We start from the raw sequence: 22,787 nt of genomic DNA on the forward strand, positions 1-22,787 counted from the left end.
GTCAAGAATGGACCCTGGGCTAGAACTAAGATACCAAAAAAGAGGTATTCTTCGGCGATTCCATATTATTATTTCTTTTTAACCAGTAGATGTTCATCGCTCTTTTTCAGAAAGTACACGGCCTATTCACAAATTAAAGGTGGCGTAGGTGCTGTGGTAACACGAGAAAAAGCTTGCCGCGAACGCACGAAATTCCGTGAAGTAACTGAAGGTAACCCCAGACCAGTGGAACTCGAAGCGAAAAGTGCTGTCACACAGTGGCGGCGACAGCGTGGCGTACAGGAAGGCACTGGCAGCATTCCGCGGCGATATCAATGCGCGCGCTCGACGGCCGTCAAAGAACAAAACCACCACACTCAGCAAGCAGCTTTCAACTTAAAGACGGCAAACACTATCCAGATAAATAGCGAAAATCACATGCGATAATATTGAATGACGTAGCAGCAGTTGTACGGGGCTGTCCTCATTCCAGGTAACTCGAGTCTCATATCGCGGCATAAACGTATGATAAAGCCGCCTACCAGCGGCTTTGGATACAAACGAACACGCTTTGCTAAGCTTCCAGCCAATATCTCAAATTCACAACAAAAAAACCTTGTTCTGGTGTCAGCAGGTATCAGCGATAAGATATATTTCAGGTAGGCAAGACTCAGAGTCCTCTTAATACAGCATACGTGCGGGAAGATGACCTTGCCCAGATACCGGATATACCGGCACTAAAGTGGAGCTATATATATAGCTCCCCCACTTTGCTAATGGATGAGTTCAAATATACTGCAACTTTGCCCTTCCATGGAGTTAAGCCAATGTGGTAAATCAAAGATTGAATAAGAGCATTTGAAAATTCCTCTGCGCATGTGCAGTACAAAGGAATAGCTAGAAAAAAGCACGTACGCAGAGGGCACGTAGCATAAGGTTACCATTCGCTGGTAATGCGGCCACTAACCTCTTTATATCCCGAACAATTTCAAACTCCAAAGCAATCGGCCATTTATGGACAGCACCTGGATCTGCCTGACAGTGCCCCTGCATTTTTCCACATTCTTCAGAATTAAGGAAGCCAACATTGGCAGTAATAGTTCTATTAAAGCCGCCTACCTGGAAGAGCCAAAGGCTTGGGCTGTGATAATAGAATCGCATGGCATCGGTCCCTCATTGTCATGACGTAAATTTGACCATCCGCGGGTCGCTCACCTTTATGACATGCACTTAGGGATAAGGCTTTTACATCTCGGACCTTGAGTGTGTGATTTAGGAACGTGGGGGGGACACAGGGGTTGCTGTGCTGCGACGAATAGTTGTTGAAGCCCCATTTTCTTGTACAGTGGGCAGTAGGGAGGCAGCGGGCGCGGTGCTGCTACTTCCAGAGCTTTTTAATTCTCCCCAAGCAATCAAGCGCAGATTCCCTAGGTTTCTTACGCACGAACAATGTAGTCCACGCGGGAAGTAACAAAAAAAAAAAAAAGATGCGAAGTTCAGTCTTACGTTGTTTCTCTCTTGTGAACACCCCTCTACCACACGTTTCGTAAAATTTTAAAGCAAACATCTTTATCTTGAGATCATTGTTATTTATCAGGTACGAGTCACAGTTAAAAAAAAAAAAAAAAACCTAATTCAAGGCAACACTTCACCGGTCAACCGAATACAACACAAACATTTATTACAACATCAATTAAGCACAACTTTCAAATTCTACAGGAGGATTAAATATATTTTAGTGTGTCATCTAATACATATGGCACCTATTCTTTCAGTGCAGTGAGACGCAAGGTAAACATCATCAGCACGCAGATATTGTTTTCAGTAGGCAAATAACTTCTAAGTGTATTTCTCCACGTGTAGTAGCGATTTGGGCTTCAACGTAATATATGCCACATACTAGGAGAGAGGGCATAAAACGGGGAATACGGAAACTGTGGAATGTAAGCTCGTTGTTCATTTGTTCTCATTCCTACTCTTTTTTTTTTTGTTTTTTGTTTGGGGGGGGGGGGGGGGTTGCCTATACATATTAAGAGTTTGTATGAAATAAAACAATAAAGTAGCAAATATCCTATAGAGTTTGTATGTCCCATATAATCTTAACTAAAGTTATTCGTCATGGCGATTTTTTGGCTGTTGGCATCAAATTATATGAGGAAATAAATTCGCCTATATATTTACAATAGTGACTAATTTCTATTTTACTGAAAGGTGAGGCGCGGCATAAAGCCAAAATATAGGTCTGGTGCTCTCGAAAGCAATAGAAAAGAGGGCTACCAACATAATATCCTATATAATATTGCCACTGAAGGTGTTCCACTTCATTCAATATAGACGTTCTAAGCGTGCCGAGTTGACTTACCATTTGGTGCGACGCAGCGGGACTTCTTCATTCAGACCATAGTGGAGTTAAAGAGGTGAATCATTTCGAAAACGCTGCTTTTGCCGGTTTCCACCTACTCTACATCGGATCACAATGCTACGCTTTGAGGGCCAGTTACTCGGGCAAGCTAGACTTAGGTTATAGCCTAAATCTAGCTTGTCGACGTACTTTTTTACCCTTCGGTGCTTGTAGAAGCTAGGGCGTTGAAGGAAAGGGCAGGTATGGCTGCACGTTTTACCAGTTTGTTGCAAAGCCGGGCGGAGGACGCACATTACATGCAGAGCCGACTTCCTGAATTCATTCACAGAAAGTTAGGCATATTGCGCTTATCAGCAAAAATATGACTGTTACTAACTGTTGGTAGTATAGTTATCAGTTTCTAGCTCGTTCGTTTTCTTTTTATGCCAAACCTGGGCGGAAAGCGCCAGGACGTCGTGAAAGCTGGTATACTTTTCGCCCGCACAGGAGCCTCTCGACGTCCGAAAGTCGGGAGCAAAAACCTTTGTAGCAAAAGGGCTCTGTGACAGGTCACCAGTGGAACGTTTGTGTTTTTCAGAATGCCAACAAGTCATCACCTAAAATGTGTAATCCATAATGTTTTCTAATACTTGTTCTGGAAAGTGTGCTTTTTAAACCCAAACAACTGGTGTTGACCTTTTGGCATTTGGCTAAAAGAGAAGAAGACCATCTCACAGCATTTACAAATTTTGCGCTTTTTGGCACTCAAGTGCATTCGTGCTCGGTAATAGCAATTTGTGGACAGAAATTGCCTTTTGCGACATTCACAACTGGCCAACAATTGTTTTTCTTCCTATAGTTTTTGGGAAAATGTTTGGTTCTACGGTCGGTAGGTTATCTATACGACATGCATAGAACGTTCATGGTTGATTAAGGACTCTTTAAATTAAATTCGCGCAGATCGCGGTGTCAGCTCTTTATACGGCCAATATTAGAAAACTTTAGGAACGCTGGCAGCTCTTCTCAAACGAGGACGTTTTCACGGCAAAGTTGGAATGGCTCGCGTTTTTCTTACTTGGAAAGTACAAAAGTTACGGAGATAACAGGACCTGGAATTCTCCCCCACCTCAACCTAAAAGGTTCTCATAAATATGCTCATTTTTCACGAATTTTCGCTCAGTATATATTATCCTTTGCGCCACCATTTCGTCAAATAACGCGGGACCTGTCCTTTCACAGTTGTCAATTAAACATGAATGAGCGATAATTTATCCAACTTTAGCCGATACAGACGGCCTTTAAATATAGATTGAGGAGCTTGCGGGAATGGCGACGTGACGTGCCCGTCCACCCAAGTGGTTGTCACATCTGTAAAGAGAAAAGGTGAAGGTAAGCAGGGAAGAAGGTGTTCGTGCGTACTAAGTGCCACTGACCGCATTGGCCTACGTCTCGAAACGTTTGCGCCAGATAGAGAAAAACCACAGAAATACCAACCACAGGCATTAGTAGTCTACTCGCAGTGAGAAAAAGAAATGACCCTGTCGATGAATATCAATTTTTCCAAAAATATGTTCTAAAGATCTCTTTTCTTCTAGGCACATGGCGAAAATCAATAGGATAGGCAGCACCGAACGGGGAGTAAGGAGGGAAGCCTGTGGGTTTATGGCGAATGCTCATTCGCTTCGGCGAAAACAGAGGGCAGCACATGGCCAGCACTCCTTCGAACCGATAAGTGCGTTCTCGGCTTTCGCCGGTGGCCGTACGAGCAGACAGGCCTTGATTCTGGATCGACGCGCGAGAAGGTGACGAGGGAGAGAGCAAGTGTCCTTATTGCGTACATGTGCGGCGCTTGTGAAACGTCCTTCGCCCGCTATCCGCTCTGCCCTGCTAGGGGGAGGGCCGCTTGCGACCGAGTCGACGAACGCGTCCCTCGGAAAATCCCCGTCGATTCCGAAGCTGCGAGTTGTGCTCGCCAGCCTTTTATATTGTACGTTTTCTTTGGCCTTTTTTTTTTTTATCTGAGACATGTGGCATGGCAAAGGAGAGGTAAGTGTCTTGGATCAGAGATAATGAGATTATGATGATGATGAGCTGATTTTTAAGGCGCAAAGGCATCTTAGGCCAAAGGATCAGAGATTATATTTCACCCTTTTCCGGCGAGGCGTTTGTTCCGTTTTATACAAAATCGTTTGTAACAAATATATTCCATGCAAGTTGGCTATAAATGCAAGTGTATTTAAGTGCAAGCCCGTTGTTAGGTATCAAATGTCCTTTTCCATTCGAGCTCATACAATTGCAATATGCATGAATAAACAACCTGTTACCACCTTCCCCCTCCTTCTACACATGTGCTTCCTTATTTTCCTGCTGACATCCATGCCAACAAGTTTTCCGGGGTGGTTATTCAGGCCCCAATGGCAAATCTCACTTTTAAAATGTTTAAAAGCACAACCTCTCACAAAAAAACATTCACCCTCCCGCCTGTGATGTTACTGGATGATACCAGCAATTCACGTAAGTCGTGACACACTCCAACTTGAAACCCCTTGCGCGCAAAACGATAACATTGATTGAGTAAGGAAATAAGCCTTGAAACTAGTTGTCCTAAACATAAGTGGGTCTGACCGAGTCCTCCAATTTTCACTGAGCAAAACAAACTTGATCGTTTCCAACCCGAACCCCAGACAAAAACAGCTATAAATCTTTGTATTTTTCGTCAAACTAACCGAAACATGGGCAGCGCTCGTACACTTTTGCAATAATCAACAAATTAGTAACAGTTGAACGCGCAAACATCAATAATTCAGGGCCACACCACTTCGTTGTTTTCGCCTGCACACGTTAATCACTCCAGCAATCTTTCGATCCCTTGTAGTGTTCAAGCGGCACTCCGAGGTGCCTCATAGGTGTAACAGACCATGAAATATTTTAGAACAGGGAAGGTGCGGATTCTCATATCCCATTCCAAAGCCCCAAACACTTGTGTCAGCTCAATCGTTGGCCGTTGCTTAAAAAACAAGGAACAACCTTGATTGCCTCTGAAATGATTTCTTTATCACGACAGAAAGCAGCTATGTCTTCAGCGTTGGAAATTATCGTTACTTCGCTTTCTATAAGTCTGCATCCTCGAATCCCCTCATTCTGATTCAGCTTTAAACGAATTGGTTTCATATACATAGCAAATAAAAAAGTAGAAAGTGCACATTATTGTCCAAGAGGCTATCTTATCTAAAAACATTTTGTCATCTTTTTTTTTTTTTTTCGACGACGCTATAGTGAAACAATTTACATAAGCGATTTGAAATCCCTTTATTATGACTCAGACTGCGTATACATTACTCAATACTGAAAATATAATTCCGTTTCTAGCCCGATGAAAAACCTTCTCTAGATCAAGTGGCATCCTTGCAACACGCACGGTTTTCAAACACGTCACAATGTTTTAAAGTGCCTCAAGCTACGTAGATGTTTGCATATATGATTCGCCCTTTAGTTACAAGTGCTTGAGCTGGTCTTAGAATATCTTAAATTAACCTCTGTAACTGTTTCGCTAGGACTTGTATAAAAAGGTTGTAATCTACATTTGGGAACTGTTATCGACCAGTATAATTTTGTTGAGAGCTATTTTATGGCTTCGTCGCTCTTTGGCATCAAAACCACGTGCGCCCTTCAAAATAACGGTGGCGTTTCTCCCCTATCATATGCCTCGCTCAAACCTCAGTGCCTGTGGAATCTCACGATTAAAAGCTTTGTAAAAAACATCGCCCAATCCATCAGGACCTACCGATTTTCCCGCGCTCAAGTTATCTATCGCATTTTATATCCCTTGCATGCTGATGGATGGCTGCAAGTTTACCTTCACGTTGACATCGATCCTAGACATCAGTTGGTTTAGTTTCATTTATTGGGTTTAACGTTCCAAAGGGACACAGTCTATGGACACCCAGTAGTGGAGGGTTAGAAAACTTTCGATCACCTGGACTTCTTTATAATCTGTACTGACATCGCACTGCACACGGGCGCCTTGCTTTTCGCCTGCATCGAAAAGCGGCCGCCGTGGCCGGGATCGATCCCGCATCCTTGGGCGAGCGCCCTAAGTCGAGCGCCCTAAGCACTGCACCATCACGCGGGGTGTAGGCATCAGTGGCAAAAATATTTCTCGAACCTTTTCTCGACTCGCCTTGAGTGACCTAGAAAGCAGTGAAAATATTCAGTGAATGGTCGTTGCACCTCCACCCAATCGCTTGTGACCCTTGTCGATATTTATCTCTTTTATTTCGTGCCCCATCCTTTATCAATTTTCCTTTCCTAACGTGTTGCTTGGTGAGCACTTTGTAAATCGCAGATGTGTGTGTTTGCATGCCAAACCACCCGCTGCTTAGTGTGTTCTTTGTGCAATATTTATCTCTTTTATTTCATGCTCCATCCCGTACCTTTTTTTATAGCGTACTTGGTGGACACTTCTTCGGAAAACAATCATTCTGCACGTGCACGGACGGCAGCCCCTTTGTCCTTGTCTATATCAATAGCCTCTAGGTGGTTCTAATCTGCCTGACTTTCTTTATATATTTCCCTGGCTCTGCACGTTCTTTTCAGAAGAAACAATAAACCTTCCCTTGCAATTCTTTCTCTTTGTTCAGTGAGCTCTGTATAACCAACCCGAAGTATTAATTTCCTATTTAATAAGGTCCCATGCTAGAAGTACTGTTTCGGGCTCCGCCTGTAACAAGCTGTTTATGCGTCTCTGCACAGCATCTACAAAAGTTTCAGTCTAAAGAAGATTGTCGTTAAGTTTCCATAGATCTCAGCTAAACCACGTCTTCGCCTCTTTGGATTGAAAGATATACATGATCAGGCCAGGTTTACCAAATGATTCTGACTTTTCCACATAGCTGTAACAGTGAGGCGCAAGCTGAGCATATACATGGGCTCTTTTCAGCCTATAGCTACTACCCCTTTGGTTGTGTGTGAATTGCGTCACATCTGAATTCGACGATATAATCGCAACGCCCTCGAGGTAGCACTTTTGTGCGAGCTCTCGCCCACATCGGCTGTCTTTTAACTCTGCCACCTGATGCAGCATACACTCACAATTGAAATCACTAAGAAAGCTTATATTCCAATCACTCATCACATAGGCAAAAATCCGCTCAACAATTTGCCTTCCGGCCTGCTCTCTGTTCCACGCATATACACGAACACCGATCCACTTTGAATCTCATAATATGAAATCACAAGCTATAAACAGTCGCTTTGACGCACTCCATACTTTCAACATATCTATATCAATTGAGTTGCACAAGAGGAGATGATACCCTCCTGATTTACCAAAAGCATGGCCCACACAAGCATCATACCGTGATCGGAAGGGCAACGCCATGTGGACCGTCTCATCCTGAAATTCAACTTTGCTTTCTTGGATATCTATCGCTCCAGACAATCATGCTTCTTTTAAAACTACAATACACACTCGTTGTGTGCAGTAAACATCGTTGTCTCCATCAAGTTCCATCTGCTTCGCTCCTTCATTCAACCTACGTAAATACGCTATACACATATGCCATCTGGCAGAGTGCGGCCGAGTTCCACTAGCGTAGTGTCCGGCTAATCCATCAGTCCGCGCGGCTCACCACTCCATACTTTCAACATATCTATACCAATTGAGTTGCACAAGAGGAGATGATACCCTCCTGATTTACCAAAAGCATGGCCCACACAAGCATCGTACCGTGATCGGAAGGGCAACGCCATGTGGACCGTCTCATCCTGAAATTCAACTTTGCTTTCTTGGATATCTATAGCTCCAGACAATCATGCTTCTTTTAAAACTACAATACACACTCGTTGTGTGCAGTAAACATCGTTGTCTCCATCAAGTTCCATCTGCTTCGCTCCTTCATTCAGCCTACGTAAATACGCTATACACATATGCCATCTGGCAGAGTGCGGCCGAGTTCCACTAGCGTAGTGTCCGGCTAATCCATCAGTCCGCGCGGCTCAGTTCGTAATGCGTTCGCATTAGTGCGCCTAAGCAGACTTAAGTGCATCACTGAAATTTTTCGTACTGTCATCATATGCACATATAATAATTCCATAGTTCTTGACAACGTATTTCCACCGCGTAAAGCAATATTATTCCTTGTAAAGACGTTCAAGCGCACCAAATTCAGGACAGCTTTACATTGCTGCCTCGTCCTTAGATTAAATGTATTATATTAGCACTCATCATGTGAGCGAAGTCACTATTTGGGATATAAGAGCCTCTTGCGCAAAACAAAAAACACAGGGAAAAACATCAGACCCTCATACCTTTTCCAACTTTCTCCTCAGAGCTGTAATACGCTATATTTACTTGCACTGATGCAGAAACGAGTTTAAAGAAAGCAAACACAGACTAACTATTCTTAAGACATATTGTCCGCCACTAGTCCTGCACACTTATTTCATTATATAATGGTGAGGTGATAAGTTGAAATGATTAATGATTTTCAAATGTATAGTGTAGAACAATTACAATAAAACCTCAGGCCAGAAAATTTGCTGCCAATGTTTTAAATTATTGTCGCCTTGATTGGAGCTGAAACCTGGAACAAAAGCTTCTGCAATATTGTTTTTTCTACTATAGTTCAGTTTTCGTAAACATATACTGAACGCACAGTGTTTAATTTTTTTTTGTGACAGTAACAAGTGTGATATTAAAAACTAGCACCAAAATGATACGCTATTAACAGTAGGGCAATTTGCCGGGTTTTATGTTGTTGCAATAACAAATTTACAGGGGTGCACTTAGTCCTCCGTATGTGCGAAAACATTTCGCCTAGTTCCGTTATGAGCTCGTTCGGTTGGTTTTCCGATATCCTCAAATATACTTGTCTTTATCGGTGGTCCTAGTCTTGGTGTGGACACGATCGACTCATTCCTTTTTGTTACTTTTTTCATCGTCAGGACACGCCCTGGTGACAACTAGTGTACACTCCACTCTTGACACAAAAAAGCTTTTGCATTAAAACTGCCACCAATGAATGGCTTTTTGATAAGGAACAAAAATACCAATGCACTTAGGCAGTTGATCCTGGTGCCAGTCATGCAAAAGGCAATTACTGATGCCTGCAGAAACGTTTGTTTGCTTACACGTTATAAGTTGTGAGAAAACAGTCCATGAACCTGTAAAGCTGCTGTGTTGATAAAAATTTTATGAAAGTCTCTGAAACCTCCCTTCTTTCCATTCGGCGTGACAACGAAGAAGGTCAAAAATGGAAATTCCACAGTCGCTAATGACCAAATTTAACATAGTTTATAAAATATATAAAAATCCTTATTAAATTATTGAAAGTCTGAAGTTCTTTTTTCAACAAGCAAGAAAGGTTTGAATAAAATCTATGATTACCCCCCTCTTCCCGCTTGAAGTTCCGAAACAAAACAAAAAGGGCACTTTTGACAGTGGGAAGGCCTATAATGTCATATGCTATTTGAACGTTAAAAGAAGCATGATCAGGGAGGCTGAAAAATATACGAATTGTTGTTTATTTTATTTTTTTAATGTACATTTAATAAGCTAATTGGTACCGTGCAGTGTATTTCTCGCTCGAACGAAAAAAAATATAAAAGGGCAGCCTTCCTCGTTACCCGCTTTCATTGTCTAAGCCAGAAACTACACTCTAAGCGCTTCTTTATCCTTTTGGCTAACATTTAATTATTTCGATAACTCACAGTATATGCCACAGCCAAGTGTTCGCTTCTATATTAACCGCAGGCAGGTTAGCCACCTGTCTCCTATGAATAAGCCCTTTTGCCCAGGTGTTCGTCTGAGGAGAGCAACGTAAAGGATTGTAACCGTTCAGCCAAATAGATCAACAACAGTAATAGAAAAAAAAAAAAAAACAACCTCTGCGACGTAGGTTAGCAGTCACACCAGTATTTATCTTTGGGCAGAAAAAAGAAGAAATACGCCGCGTGGAATCTCTCGGGCTATCATTTATATATGTGCGGCATGGAAACTGTCGCCCTATCAGTTATATATGAAGCATGGAAACTGTAAGTGTAGGCCAGTCGCGAATTCTCGAACGTTTGCTGTCATTTATGCAGTGGTTGGCAGTTTCATTGTCATGGGCTTCAGCGGCAGCCTTTATCTTTCATCAGTTTTTAATGAAGTGCACCGATGACGGTATTCTAACGGCGTTCTTCGCGCAAAAAAAAAAAAAAAAAGACTCATGTTTGCAGGTATTGGAGCCTGTAGCTTTGAAGCCGTTGTTGCCGTTATAGTGATAGCGTTCTAAACCTCGATGGGCTCCGTTGGCATGTCTGCGCTGTCTTTTTTCGTTGCCATCGCTACAGGAGTATGGTGTTATACCGCTGAGCAAGGCGATACTGCGCTGACATTCGTTGGGTGAACAATTCCGCGATGACGACCGGCCTTTTGAATTTCAGATCCTCTCCTCGCTTCCAGACAGCATGAAATCATAGACGATGCTTAGAGCTACGAAATGAAACTGTGTATCCTCGGAACTCGCCTCCTTGTTCTATTCGAAAAACATCGCCATATATCATTCTGAGTTTCAAGTCTCTCTGAAGCAACAAAGTCTTTTCTGAAGTCGCAGCCTTGGCATCCGCGCAGGCAGTCACGGTTCTCTTGTTGGTGAACAATCGCGACCATTTGCGCACTTTCACTACTGTGCTATCGCGGATACCGATTGCAAAATGCCACAGTCTCGTAAGCACCAAACACGTCACCAAAGTTGGTGACACAGCGCTCCAGAGCAAGACGATCTATCATTCATCCTTCTGTTATTCTCCTCGCCCCCCTGCAGACTGAACAGTCATTCATTGAGATTTTTACTTGGGCTATCTTGTCCCGCAGTTAGTCTTTTCGCTAGTAAAACCATGCCCTTAGAGACTAATTGCCGTCGTTCATCACCAAAGACGAAACTTCTTAGAGAATGTAGCGATAATGGTGCAAGTGTCTTAATTTGCTCTAATGATCTTCTGTTGTCTCCTTACATTTACACATTAACACGGCGCCCATTTTTTGATGGAGGCGAAAAGTCATTTGCTTGTGTGCTGTGCGATGTCAGTACATGGTAAAAACCACAGGTGGTCAAATTTCCAGAGCTCTCTATAATGATCTTTCTCATAGCCTGAATCGATTTGGGACATTAAACCTCATTATCTAACTATCTCAGATTAAGCAATCCAAGCATAATTTTAAGCAGTATTTAAAACTCTTTGCGACTGAATAATGCCTACGAAAATAGCTGCATAAATACAGAATGGCTGTTTTCGTGTAATGGGATGCGGGAAGAGTGAAATATATCTAATATTGTTACTCAGAAAAAAGAAAAAATCGAAAATAGAACCTTCTGCGTCCGTAGCCTACAAATAAACTCGCAAAACACGGTGTGGATAGCTTATTGCCAATCTGCCTGAGACCTTTTGAAGGACCCTTTGACAAGCCACCCTGCATGCAAAGTTGAATGCAAGGATAAAACAGATGATAAACCGTAAGAGAGGCACCTGTTGCGGGTGAGAATAGTTACATAGGGATTGAAAAGGCATGTCTGAAATTTTACAATGAAAACTTGTCTCCTAGTTTTCTTTGCAGCACGCTTTCAGCCGTGAAGATATGAAGGACATAAACACCAAAGAAGACTTAGAAACAGCGGCTCAGCGTGAACTTGGAGAGACTCCAGAGGTCAAGCACAAGTCTTTAGGGCATCTCCGACAGCTTCTTCAAGGTAAATCAGGTGTTAGTTATAAGTGCTTTCGAATGCGCGGCTTATACTCTTTTTCACAGCTGTTTGCAACACTACGAAATGTGAGGGCCATTTGGGTCAGTCTAGATGTAACGCATTGATTAAATATACTCCCGTCTTCATTTGGTGCCGTAGACAACGCGAGCGTAGAATAGAAGCCCAATCATGTTGTGCGTGTAATCAATACTGGTATGTATAGACGCAAACAACTTTGGACTTCAGCTTTTGACAAATGCAATAATGCACTTTCTTACCCTGTACCTCCGTTCACTTTTTCTTGCAGAAGAGTGCAAAGGACTCCCTGGATGGTATTAACAACAATCTCCCTTTACCTCTAGTTCAAGCGAGCAGAAAGATCTAATTTGTGTTAGTACAAGACTCACACGAAACACAACTCATTTGCTGTCCGAGTGCGGCACAAATAATTTTCAATCATGGCACTTCGTAGGGGTGGCGCGATTGGTTCTTCACACCGCCGGATCAGCTGAACAGGCTACCCTTATTGTTAGGGGTATGCGTAATCGTCGGTGGCAGCAGCAGTTAAAGCATCTTTTCACGAAATGGAGCGTGTCTGTAGCAGCAACCCAGGAAACAAAGTTGTCATCCGATGAAGAGACAGAAGCTGCGCTTGAGCCCTTTTTGCCGGAATATAACATTATTGTAAGGCACGCTAGGTGCTTGTCCGGAGGGTGTATGCTATTCCTGGCCAAAACGCTCGAGATAACAGCCATGTCTTATTGCATAGATGATGAGGGGCGACTTATATGCTGTGGCCTCACAATTTCAGGTTTGCAGGGGTGAAGTATTTCCGTTTAAGCCCCTGTAAAGCAGCGAGATAGAGGGCTTTTCTTTCTGTCATTAGTTAACCATTTGTGCACTGATCGCAAAATTACATTTTTGGGAGATTTTAATTGTGTTTGTAGGAATGAGGACCGATCCGTGTTATGTAAGAGATATAACTCTAGTACTGCATTACTTAACGATTTCGCATGTGAATATAATATTGGGTATGTGGGACATGAAAAAGGCGACAGTATTAATTTCACTCATTTTCAGTTTTCCTCTAATGCCCGCCTTGACAGAATTTATGTTTCTGTAGACACGTTAGCAAATGTATTTGGTTACTGGGTGCAGCCCACCTTCTTCAGTGACCACTGTATGGTGTCTGTTCAGATAGGGAGGTAAATTGTGCACATACTTCATCCTCGATGGGAGCTGTGGAAGATGAATAACTGTCTGCTCTCTGATAAAATATCTAGGCGTGACGTACACACTTGTTTGAAAAACATATGGCCACGCAATGATCTGTCAGTTTTTCAAAAATGGTAGCTTGTTCATACAGGAGACCGAAACCTTGACAATTGAAGCCTCTGCAAGAATCGCGTTCCTGAAGAGACACCACCTTTGTGAGCTTGGGCGCACTCTAACTGAGCTACATGAGCTAGAGAGGGTTAGCCCGAGTTCCTATGTTGAAGAAATCAATAATGTAAAGTCAGAGCTTCAACAATTTTCGACAAAAAAGATAAAAGGGGGCCCTGATAAGATCTAGGACCCGAAGGTTTCTTTACGAGCAACCTTCACATCGGGCCCTTAGTGATGAAAGAGAGAATGATCTTATACGAAAGAAATATTGGAAATTTAGTATGGTGATTGCACATACAGTGATGCTCCTGGTAGGTTTGTTGCTTTCTATGACTATTATCGAAATTTGTTCTGCAGTTGTCAAGATCCGAATCAGGGTTCCAATTATAATTCGTTACTTGAGAACTTTGCTCGACTAGACGATGAAAAGTTTGCTATACTGCAGGGACCAAACACTTTGAACGAAATTAAATCAGCCATTTCAGGCCTTCAGAGCCAGAAATCTCCTGGCCCAGATGTTATTACTAGCGAATTCTATAAAACATTTTCGCCTTGCCAAACGCCTGTTTTGATAGAAGTTTTCCAAAAATCTTATGATCTTGGTTTTCTGCCTCCCACTTTTTATTCCGGCCACACAATATTTTTTCTCAAAAGTAAAAATACTAATCGGTTGAAAACTGTTGAAGGATATCGTCCAATTTCCCTCTGTAATGTTGATTACAAATTTTTTGCCAAGGTTTTTTGTTGTTGTCTGCAGCTGGCCATTATGAAGTTGATAGGTTCTCATCAGGTATGTGGTATTAGAGGGCGCAGTATTCAAACACACATCCATATTGCACGTTCAGTATGGAGACAGTATCAGATGAGACGGGCCAAGTATCTCTGATTCAAATTGACCTGGCGAAGGCGTTTGATAAAGTTCGGCACGATTTCTTATTCGTGGTCTTGTAGCACGCAAACATTGGTGACGTTTTGCTCAAAGGCGTAAGGTTGTGCTATATAAACTCGTATACAAGATTAATTGTTAATCGGCAGCTAACGAAACCAATACCACTGAAATCATCTGTTCTTCAATGATGTCCACTGCCTCCATTGTTGTTTGCCTTATATCTGGAACTCCTCTGTCTCAGTATAATTAACAGTGCAGCCGTCCATGGTTTCTCTCTGGCTCAATGTGAAGCTAAGATTTTAGCCTACGCTGACGATACCGCCCTCTTTTGTTCTGACAAAAAGAGTGTACTTGAGGCTTTACATTTAACTAAACAGTTTGCGATGCATCAGGCGCAGCTGTTAGTTTAGATAAACCCAAAGGCTTTTGATAAGGCCATTGGGGCACTAGACCAAGACAGTTTGGAAGCATATGCTGGTACTGTAGTCCTCCTCATAGGGGTTTCGCCGCACCAAGTTTGCAACAGCGCAGCCTACTCGGATCCACAAATCGTACCTATGCAGCGACAAACAGAGGCTTGGATGGGTAGGGAACTCTCAGTGTTTGCTAGGGCACAGGCCTGTAGCATATGTTTGTTTGCAAAGCTTGCATATATCCTTCATGTCCTGGATTGTGCGAGGAGGAAGGTACAAGCAATACGCAGAATATTCGCAACATTTGTGTGGCCCCCTTATTGGGAGCCAATGCGGCGTGACATCCTCCTTCGCTTAGAGTTTGGTGGAGTGGGCCTTGTTTACTTGTTTGTGCATCAACTTGTTTTCCGTTTTTGTTTTTCTTTTTCAAATCGGCAAACCACTCGTTTCTTGTAGCTGTGCCCATTAGGCGTCTTAGCCTTCATTTGCCTTACTTATTCGCACCGACTGGCAGGCTCGTGGCATCTATGGGGATTCCTTAAGGAGGCTGCTGACACTTCTAATTTTCTCACTGTGCGTTTCTTAATAAATTACCTGTATAGCCTCTCTAGAAAGCAGGTGACCCAGGTTCTCACTGAGTCTTTGTTCCCTGCACAGTTGTATCAGCAGCCTTATCTGGCTTTTTTGGACACCACCGTTCTAAAGCGTGTTAGGCAAATACGCATTCAGGCAGGCGCAAAAACTTTTTTGAAACTATACACAGCGACTTTGGCTGTCAAGACATTTCTTCATGATAAGAAGATGTTTGTGCCCTGGACGGTGAATTGCCATCTCTGTAACGTGCCTGAGACAATTGATCATTGCTTTATTCTGTGTCGTGATGCTATGTTCTTTTGGGACATACTACAAAGAACTCTTAAAAAGGACATTGAAATTACACCATGTACTATTAGGCTTTTGCCTCTCGACAAAAACTCTGTCGTGCCTTATGATCTGTTTGTGTTGATGGGCCTGTTCAGTTTTTGGAAAAGCCGTATTATAGACAAACGTGACGAGCCACCAAGATCGTCCAAATCCGTATTTCGGGAGCAGTGTGCTTTCGTGAGCGGTGTCAATGCTGCAGGCGAAGAACCTCCAAACTGGATGCAGTACCTAGATGCATGTGTGTGCCTGCCAGAATTTTGATGTTATGAAGATGGTGCATTGTCGCGCTAGGATTATGGCGGGCTCGTATTAAGCAGCCCGGTAACTTCAGACATTGAAAAGCTTAGGCAAGTGGAGCTTTTCCTTTTTTAACGAAATTTTTTCCATCCAATAAAGAAAAAAAAAACAAAAAAAAAATCATCAGGAACAGGCTAACATCATTTTCATCATAGCAAGGTATTTTCAGGCTAAAAGAAGATAGTTTCCAACAAAATTGCTCGATAATGTTTACTACCTTTCCTTTTTGTCCCTGCCTATTTCTTTTTTTTTTGTGAGGCTGACATGCTGTATCCAACATGTCGCTGCGGGATTAGTGCGTGCACGTCAAGAACCTCATTTGGTATAAATTTCCGGAACCGTCCACTACGACGTCTCTCATAGCCTGAGTCGCTTTGGGACGTTAACCCCATAAACCAAACCTTGGAGGCACTCGCGAGCCCACATTCGATAAAATGTATACATTATCCCGATTTAATGTGTCTTAAACATTATGAGTCACTGTTTCCAACCACTCATTGTGAGCCAGCATAGGGACAGGAACAGATCCAACTGTTAGAAATGCTGGTTCGAGCAGACAGTTTCCTTCCAGCTAAAATCGGAGGTTCCCGGCAGATTGTTTTGAATGCCGCATAGAAATGAAACAACAAAGATTTACACCCCTTTTGACTTTTTTGTGTACTTCTACGTCATGATGACAGGACTCGTTTTTTATTAGATTATAGCTTGGTTTAGAAAAAAAAAGGTCCAGTACGAGGGCGAGGGCAAGTTCACTATTACTGAAATGCTGCGATGGCAACTCATACTTCAGTGCCAAAAAATGTACCTGAACATGTGTCATATAATAGAGCAGTGAGGGTCTCGGACGGCGGAAGAAGTTCTGATTCACCCATGTCAGCCTCAGTCGCTACTGAGTACAACCTAGGAAATATTTCTTGCAATTCTACATGACAGTTGTTGAATCAAAACAATGCAGACAAAAACAAAGTAAAGAAAAGCATTTTACACCTGCGATTTCAGCGTCGGTTTTCTGAGTGGCGGCCAGATAGTACCAACATGCGAAACATGCCTGTTTGCTAAGAGTGATGTTATGACAATGAGTTAGTTTTATATATAAAACAAATTTTATAAGAAATCTAAGCGGATTGCGTTTATCGAGCTGGCTGAAATCCGCCAGCTAGCGCCGTTTGCCCTCTGCTTAGGCTTTTTTTGAATAGTTCAGAATAGTCGGATAATATTTTTGATGGTCAACGCACATTCTCTGTTTAAACTTGTAAAGATGATCCGAAAATTTTTTTTTCGACTTATGTCTGACTCACAGTCGCAAGTCAGGTGCTGTCTACCCAAATGAGTGATGTTTCTGTCACTGTATTTTCATCTAGTTCTGAAGCCATTTCGTTGTAGACTACGCCTATAGCTGCGGCATTGGATCCCACCCACACATCATATGAATAACCAGGAAATATAGATATAATGCCCCACACAGCAAAGCCGAAAGACGTGCCTAGGTGCCAGCATGACTTACGGAATGGTTTGTCTAACGTACAATTCAAGGCTCTCGTTGCATTTGATTGCCACCTCTCCGTCACATGTCCAAGTACCTACCTTGTTGACAACACCTGGCATGCCACATGATTTCCTGACTTATCTGTGCCCAGCTGTGCCACCTGCCATTATCACCAACCAGAAGCATCACCATCGTTTCATATACGTGCATACAACCTTATCCTTCTTCTGCATGGTCTTGGGTAAAGTTGCAATATTGGGTAGATATGTGTCGTCAGGGTAAAGTAATGAACAACGAACCGTTTCGAAATCCCGTTCTTCAAGGTCTCATTAGAACACCACAGAAGTGTGGCACGACTTTTCATTAAACTGATAAGTACGTAACTGTTTCAGCAAACTCAAGACAGGAACTTTTGGCCGAAGAAACCGAGATACCATACTTTCTGTAGCTAGCGATTTAGGAGAATTACCCATGCAACAATTTCAGACTTCTCCTCGGAAAGAGATTTTCAGCCTACTTTTTTTCACTAGCGGTATTACTTCAAGGTAGCTATCAATATACAAGCAGGTCCTGTCTCAGCGGGCCTAAATTTTTGCTTATACTTTTCAAGAATGCGCACCGCTAGCTTTATGTGGCAACAATAATTACTCTGCGGGCGCAGGAGAAATTTCAGAAGCAGAATTTTGATACGCATCGGAAACTAGGACCAATGCTGTCAATATGTTTATAAAAGCATCTTTCAATATCATAGCTTCCTCAAAATTATTCTCAGAAACGCATCCCATTGGTATTCTATAGCACTTTGAGTATATCGATGCGAGTGCAGCAAAGAGTTAAAGAGCAAACTTTCACACGCATCAGACTGAACGCATTGCCAGAGGACATAGCTGATCGCGCCGTCCAAGCACAAGCTATAGGCGGCGCCAAAGAGAGGACTGCAGTTCGCGCCGATGAGGCAGGCGTTCATCGCCGCCTCTGAGAGGATCCTTCATACAACAGTTACTTGTAGTAACCAATCGCTTAACCAATTGTAGTAACCAGTGGCTGTTTGCGCAGCCGAAGCTAAACTGCGCTCAAATGTCCCGTTATAGAATATCTTTATCGTCCTCATATATTTTTATACCACATAGCACGATGTTGCCCCCATTGAATGAAGAAAGCCCTTAATAAAGCCGTCAATGTAAAACTCGCACTGTGCTTATTGCATATAAAGCTGTGCGTTGATGATCTTCACACTTGTTAAGCGGATAATACCAGGACTCTTGCACTACTGTGTTTTGATCGCCCTTACCAACCAAACTTTAGACTGAATGGTTCATCCGTTTGCAGGAGAAAAAGGCCTGCGTGTCCCTCCAGATGACGTCCTGGTCATGTTCCTTCGGGCGAAAAAGTTCCGAGTGGAGGACGCCTTCAAGACTATCAAGAAGTACCTTCGCGTGCGCCGGGAGATGCCAGAGTATTTTGATAACCTGACACCTCAAAATATTCCCTACAAGACGTTCTTTCATGACCACAGGATCATTATGTTCGGCAGGGATGCACGCGGAAGAGCTGTCGGGTATCTTCGGCTTGGTGAGTGCCCTCGATTTTGCCTCTGACAACCGCCGAAATGGTGTTCGTCACAGTTCATCCAGAGAGTGCAAAATAAGCAATAATATGCATGAAGTGCAGCAGCGGACAATATCTTGAATGGGATCACTTCACGCATTCGGCCCCTTTTGGTACATGACGCTTGCATTATATATAATCATCATCATCATCATAATTTGTTTCCAACATGTCATTGGGGGTCCCCAGACGAAAAAGCTATTGAGAAACAACTTGAGGGTGCCTGGGGCCTGTACAAGGCAGCAGCATACAAAGCATGTCTGTGCATTACCATCTGAGACAAAAATCACCATTTCTTTTTTTTTATGTGCATGTTAAGATCACAGGCAAAACAGACACAGATCACAGCTATCGCTAAAAACGAAAAGTAACAAAGAAATGTCAGTACCAAAAAATATCATTATGAACAAGTGGTGGTAAAAATATTTTAATGAAAATGTTTAGGTGGCTATAGCAGCGGTTGGAGCCCTCAGTCCGGAACCCCATTGGCGTAGGCTGCCGTTGGCGCTCTTTCGACGAGTTCTTTTTGATCCACTGCGTCCGAGCTGGTCAGAGCTGCCTCCAACCACTCCTGCGTTGGCTGGTTGTTAATAGCGATAGTTTGATTTCACTGGCATGCCACCACCATATGGTAGAGGTTCGCCTTCTCCTCGCAGAATTTGCATTGTGAGTCAAATTGCTCTGGATCTATTGCGTGTAGTCTTCGTGGGTTGTTAAAAGTGTTGGTCTGTAGCTTGCGGAGGTGTACCTCCTCCCCTTTGTCTAGTGTCTTTGCCGGTGGAGGGTAGACCCGGCGAGATAATCTTAAGTGCTGAAGTATTTCAGTGTAGGTTAGCAATGGGGTAGGAGGTTCCACGAGATCCGTATTGGGTGCCCGGGGGAGAAATGCTCGGGCTGAGGCATGCGCGCTCTCGTTCCCAAGGATGCCCTGGTGACCTGGTACCCATACTAAGTGTTTATGTGTGGGTTGGTAGCCACGGATGTAACTATCTTGCTGGATTTTAGCTGCTTGTGGGGCAATCCTGCCCCTGAGGTAATTGCGATATGCTATCTGTGAATCTGTAAGAATGTATTCTGAAGTACTGTGTTGCAGCTAGGGCAATCGCCACTTACACAGCCAGTCTGTCTTGGCTGGGAATTATTAGCCCATCCACTGTTTGATTTTGGTGCACTAGCGAAACGGCTGCCATTCCCCGTTCAGGGCCCGCAGCATCGACATAGAATACGCCCTCACGCCCGCCGTATTGCATTTTTATAGCTTCCGCTCGTGCTTGTCGTCTTGGCCGGTGAAAATCTGGGTGCATATTCCTCGACAATGGAGTTCCCTTGAATTGTCCTCTCCATGAGGCTGGTATGTCGCTTTTAGGGTCTAGCTGTCGGGGGCAATTGATGTTCAAGTCGTTCAAGACTTTTCAGCCAGTCAGAGTCGTGGAGAGTCGTATCACCTGCGCCGTGAGCTGTGCCTCTATCAGCTCATCTACCGTGTTGTGGATGCCCAGTCGTAAGCGTAAACGCCGGTCCGTCGATGTTTTAGGAGGGAGGCCCAGCGCCTTCTTCTAGGCTGTTCTGACTATGACGTCGAGGTTCTTGATGTCAAACTTTTTGAGACGGAGGTAGGGTGCCGCATAGTCGATGCGGCTCATCAGCATCCAAAAAGAAGCCGCCATCAGTTAGGTAACAAAGAATTCGAGCATTTGTCTCCGGGTAGCAGTCGTCAAATGGACACCTTGGTTTAAAAATTTATTTAGTCTAAATCACTAAATATCTAAATCACATCTTTCTTTTGTTTCTTCATACGTTTCTTTTCGATTTCTTCTATTGTTTATTTCCTCGTTTCTTGCTTGCTTTGCTTCCTTTTCGCCTTGCTTTATTAGCGCGAAGGCACACTTTCTGAGGATTCTGTAGCTGTTCTGTAGATTACGATGAAGTTAGGGTTATCCTCTTATAGACTGCAATACCGCTCCTGCTGCTGTACCCTTGCGAGGTCAATACCCAGTCAGTAGGTTTTCCACCTCCTTATGTCATGCCTCGTTGCCAATACCTGTATGTTGCCCGAAAGAGCTGATAAAAAGTCGCCAATAGGCCGCCAGTTCCACAAAAATCCACATTTCAAGAGACACTGAAAGGCGACAAAAAGAAATAACAATCTATGCAGGTTGGTTACCATTCAAGAACTGTGTGAAGGAACTATAATATTAATTAATTGGTTGGTTCACAGGAAGGGAAAGGCTCTGTATCTGTCACACTTGCTCTGTGGACACCTGAACTGCGCCGTAAGGGAAGGGAGGAAGGTGGGAGTGAAAGTGGAAAGTCTGTAACTACATTTCTTGCACCTCAGGCTCTTTTTACTGCTCACTTTCAGACTCCTAGCCCTCATTGTCCTCATTGTCAGCGCTGTCGGCCGAGCGAGAACCATGTCGTTCTACGCACTAATGAAGATCCTTTTCCTGGAAATCAAAGCATTCTAGGAGGGAAATGCGCCATCTAACAGGCACGGTCGCAGGTGTCTCAAGACAGCGCTGGTTGTGTCATCCTTTGTCTCGTGGTCCTGACAAACGTTTTTTGCTTTTTACCTTATAATGAATCGCCAACAAAGCCAATCTGCTCTTCCAGGGTACCTTAACAATTACAGAGCACTGCAGTAATGCAAAAGCACGGATGCTGCTGTTGGCTGCTTCTGGTTGCTTCTAGTTGCTTAATTCGCTTCTTTTTGACAATGCGCCAATCCCTTCCTATGACCTTTTTCGGCTCTACTCCCGGTTGCGTGACGTCACATCCTCTACGTCACATTAATTCTCTTCTTGTTTACCCATTTGAGTCTTTGGTACTTTCAAAATGCGCGCCAAACCCTTCCTAATGTGAAGAAGATGAGCCTTTTTGCTGGACGCTGATGAAGAGGAAGCAGTCTGTGGAATTGTGATCGCGCAGATTAACGTGCTGGTTTGATCATCGTGCGCTTCCTTGCCGAACTCGACGCCGTACTCAACGTATAGATTAAACCTCCTCTTACACTTGGTGGAGGTGCGGCCTGATACCCTTGCCTCACGCTGGAGCTTCGCACCCATACGCTACCGGTAATTCACATGGCCGAAGACGAACACCCACCAACCGCCCCGATGACCCCGCCGGTCGTCTGCTCTGGCTCCTTATGCCAGCGAGACCCTGCGCTGTTCAGTGGGACAGACGACACCGACTGTGACGACTGGCTTGCTTCATACGAGCGAGTGAGTTCTTACAATAAGTGGTACGATGCAACAAAGTTAACGAACGTTATCTTTTATTTGACCGAAGTCGTCAACCTGTGGTATTGTAACCACAAAGCCGCCAAACCGAAATCACGAATTGGGACTCATTTAAGGCGAACATTAACCACCGTGTTTGGTCGTCCTACTGTACGCAAGCTCCGCGCTGAACAACGCTTGCACGATCGAACGCAGCGGCTCGGCGAGACGTTTACCAGCTACATTGAAGATGTGCTCCACCTATGCAGTTGCGTAAACGCCCAGATGCCCGAGGCACAGAAGATCAAGCACATCCTGAAGGGCATCGAATATGACACCTTTCTCATGTTAACATCCCGGCATTTGACAACTGTTGCACAAGTTGTCAACCTTTGTCAAAGCTACTATGAGTTGCGCAAGCAGCGACTCCTCCCTCGACAGCCTTCCGCGCCTGTGGAATCACTTTCTGGTCTCTCCGCTACATCTGAGACCTCATCGCTGCTCCAGCAGCTCAAAGA

At 43.6% G+C, this 22,787-nt stretch overlaps 1 protein-coding gene across 2 annotated transcripts in view; it reads left to right on the top strand.

Annotated features, from left to right (window-relative positions):
* Window positions 1-4,178: 4,178 nt before the first annotated feature.
* Window positions 4,179-22,787, top strand: part of LOC146191890 (retinaldehyde-binding protein 1-like) — a 33,849-nt gene continuing 15,240 nt past the window's right edge. Inside the window, exons 1-4 of one of the 2 annotated variants that reach the window (XM_084602329.1) lie at window positions 4,179-4,366; window positions 11,907-12,051; window positions 18,770-18,896; window positions 18,957-19,012. In XM_084602329.1, the coding sequence (XP_084458455.1) occupies window positions 4,346-4,366; window positions 11,907-12,051; window positions 18,770-18,896; window positions 18,957-19,012 (349 nt within the window). In that variant the 5' untranslated portion in view covers window positions 4,179-4,345. Of the gene's footprint in view, window positions 4,367-11,906; window positions 12,052-18,769; window positions 19,013-22,787 lie in introns of both variants that reach the window. The other variant, XM_084602328.1, reaches the window with a different exon arrangement.

Source organism: Amblyomma maculatum, chromosome 4 (genome assembly GCF_055883805.1).
Source record: "Amblyomma maculatum isolate TAMU_Amacu chromosome 4, ASM5588380v1, whole genome shotgun sequence".
NCBI lineage: Eukaryota > Metazoa > Arthropoda > Arachnida > Ixodida > Ixodidae > Amblyomma > Amblyomma maculatum.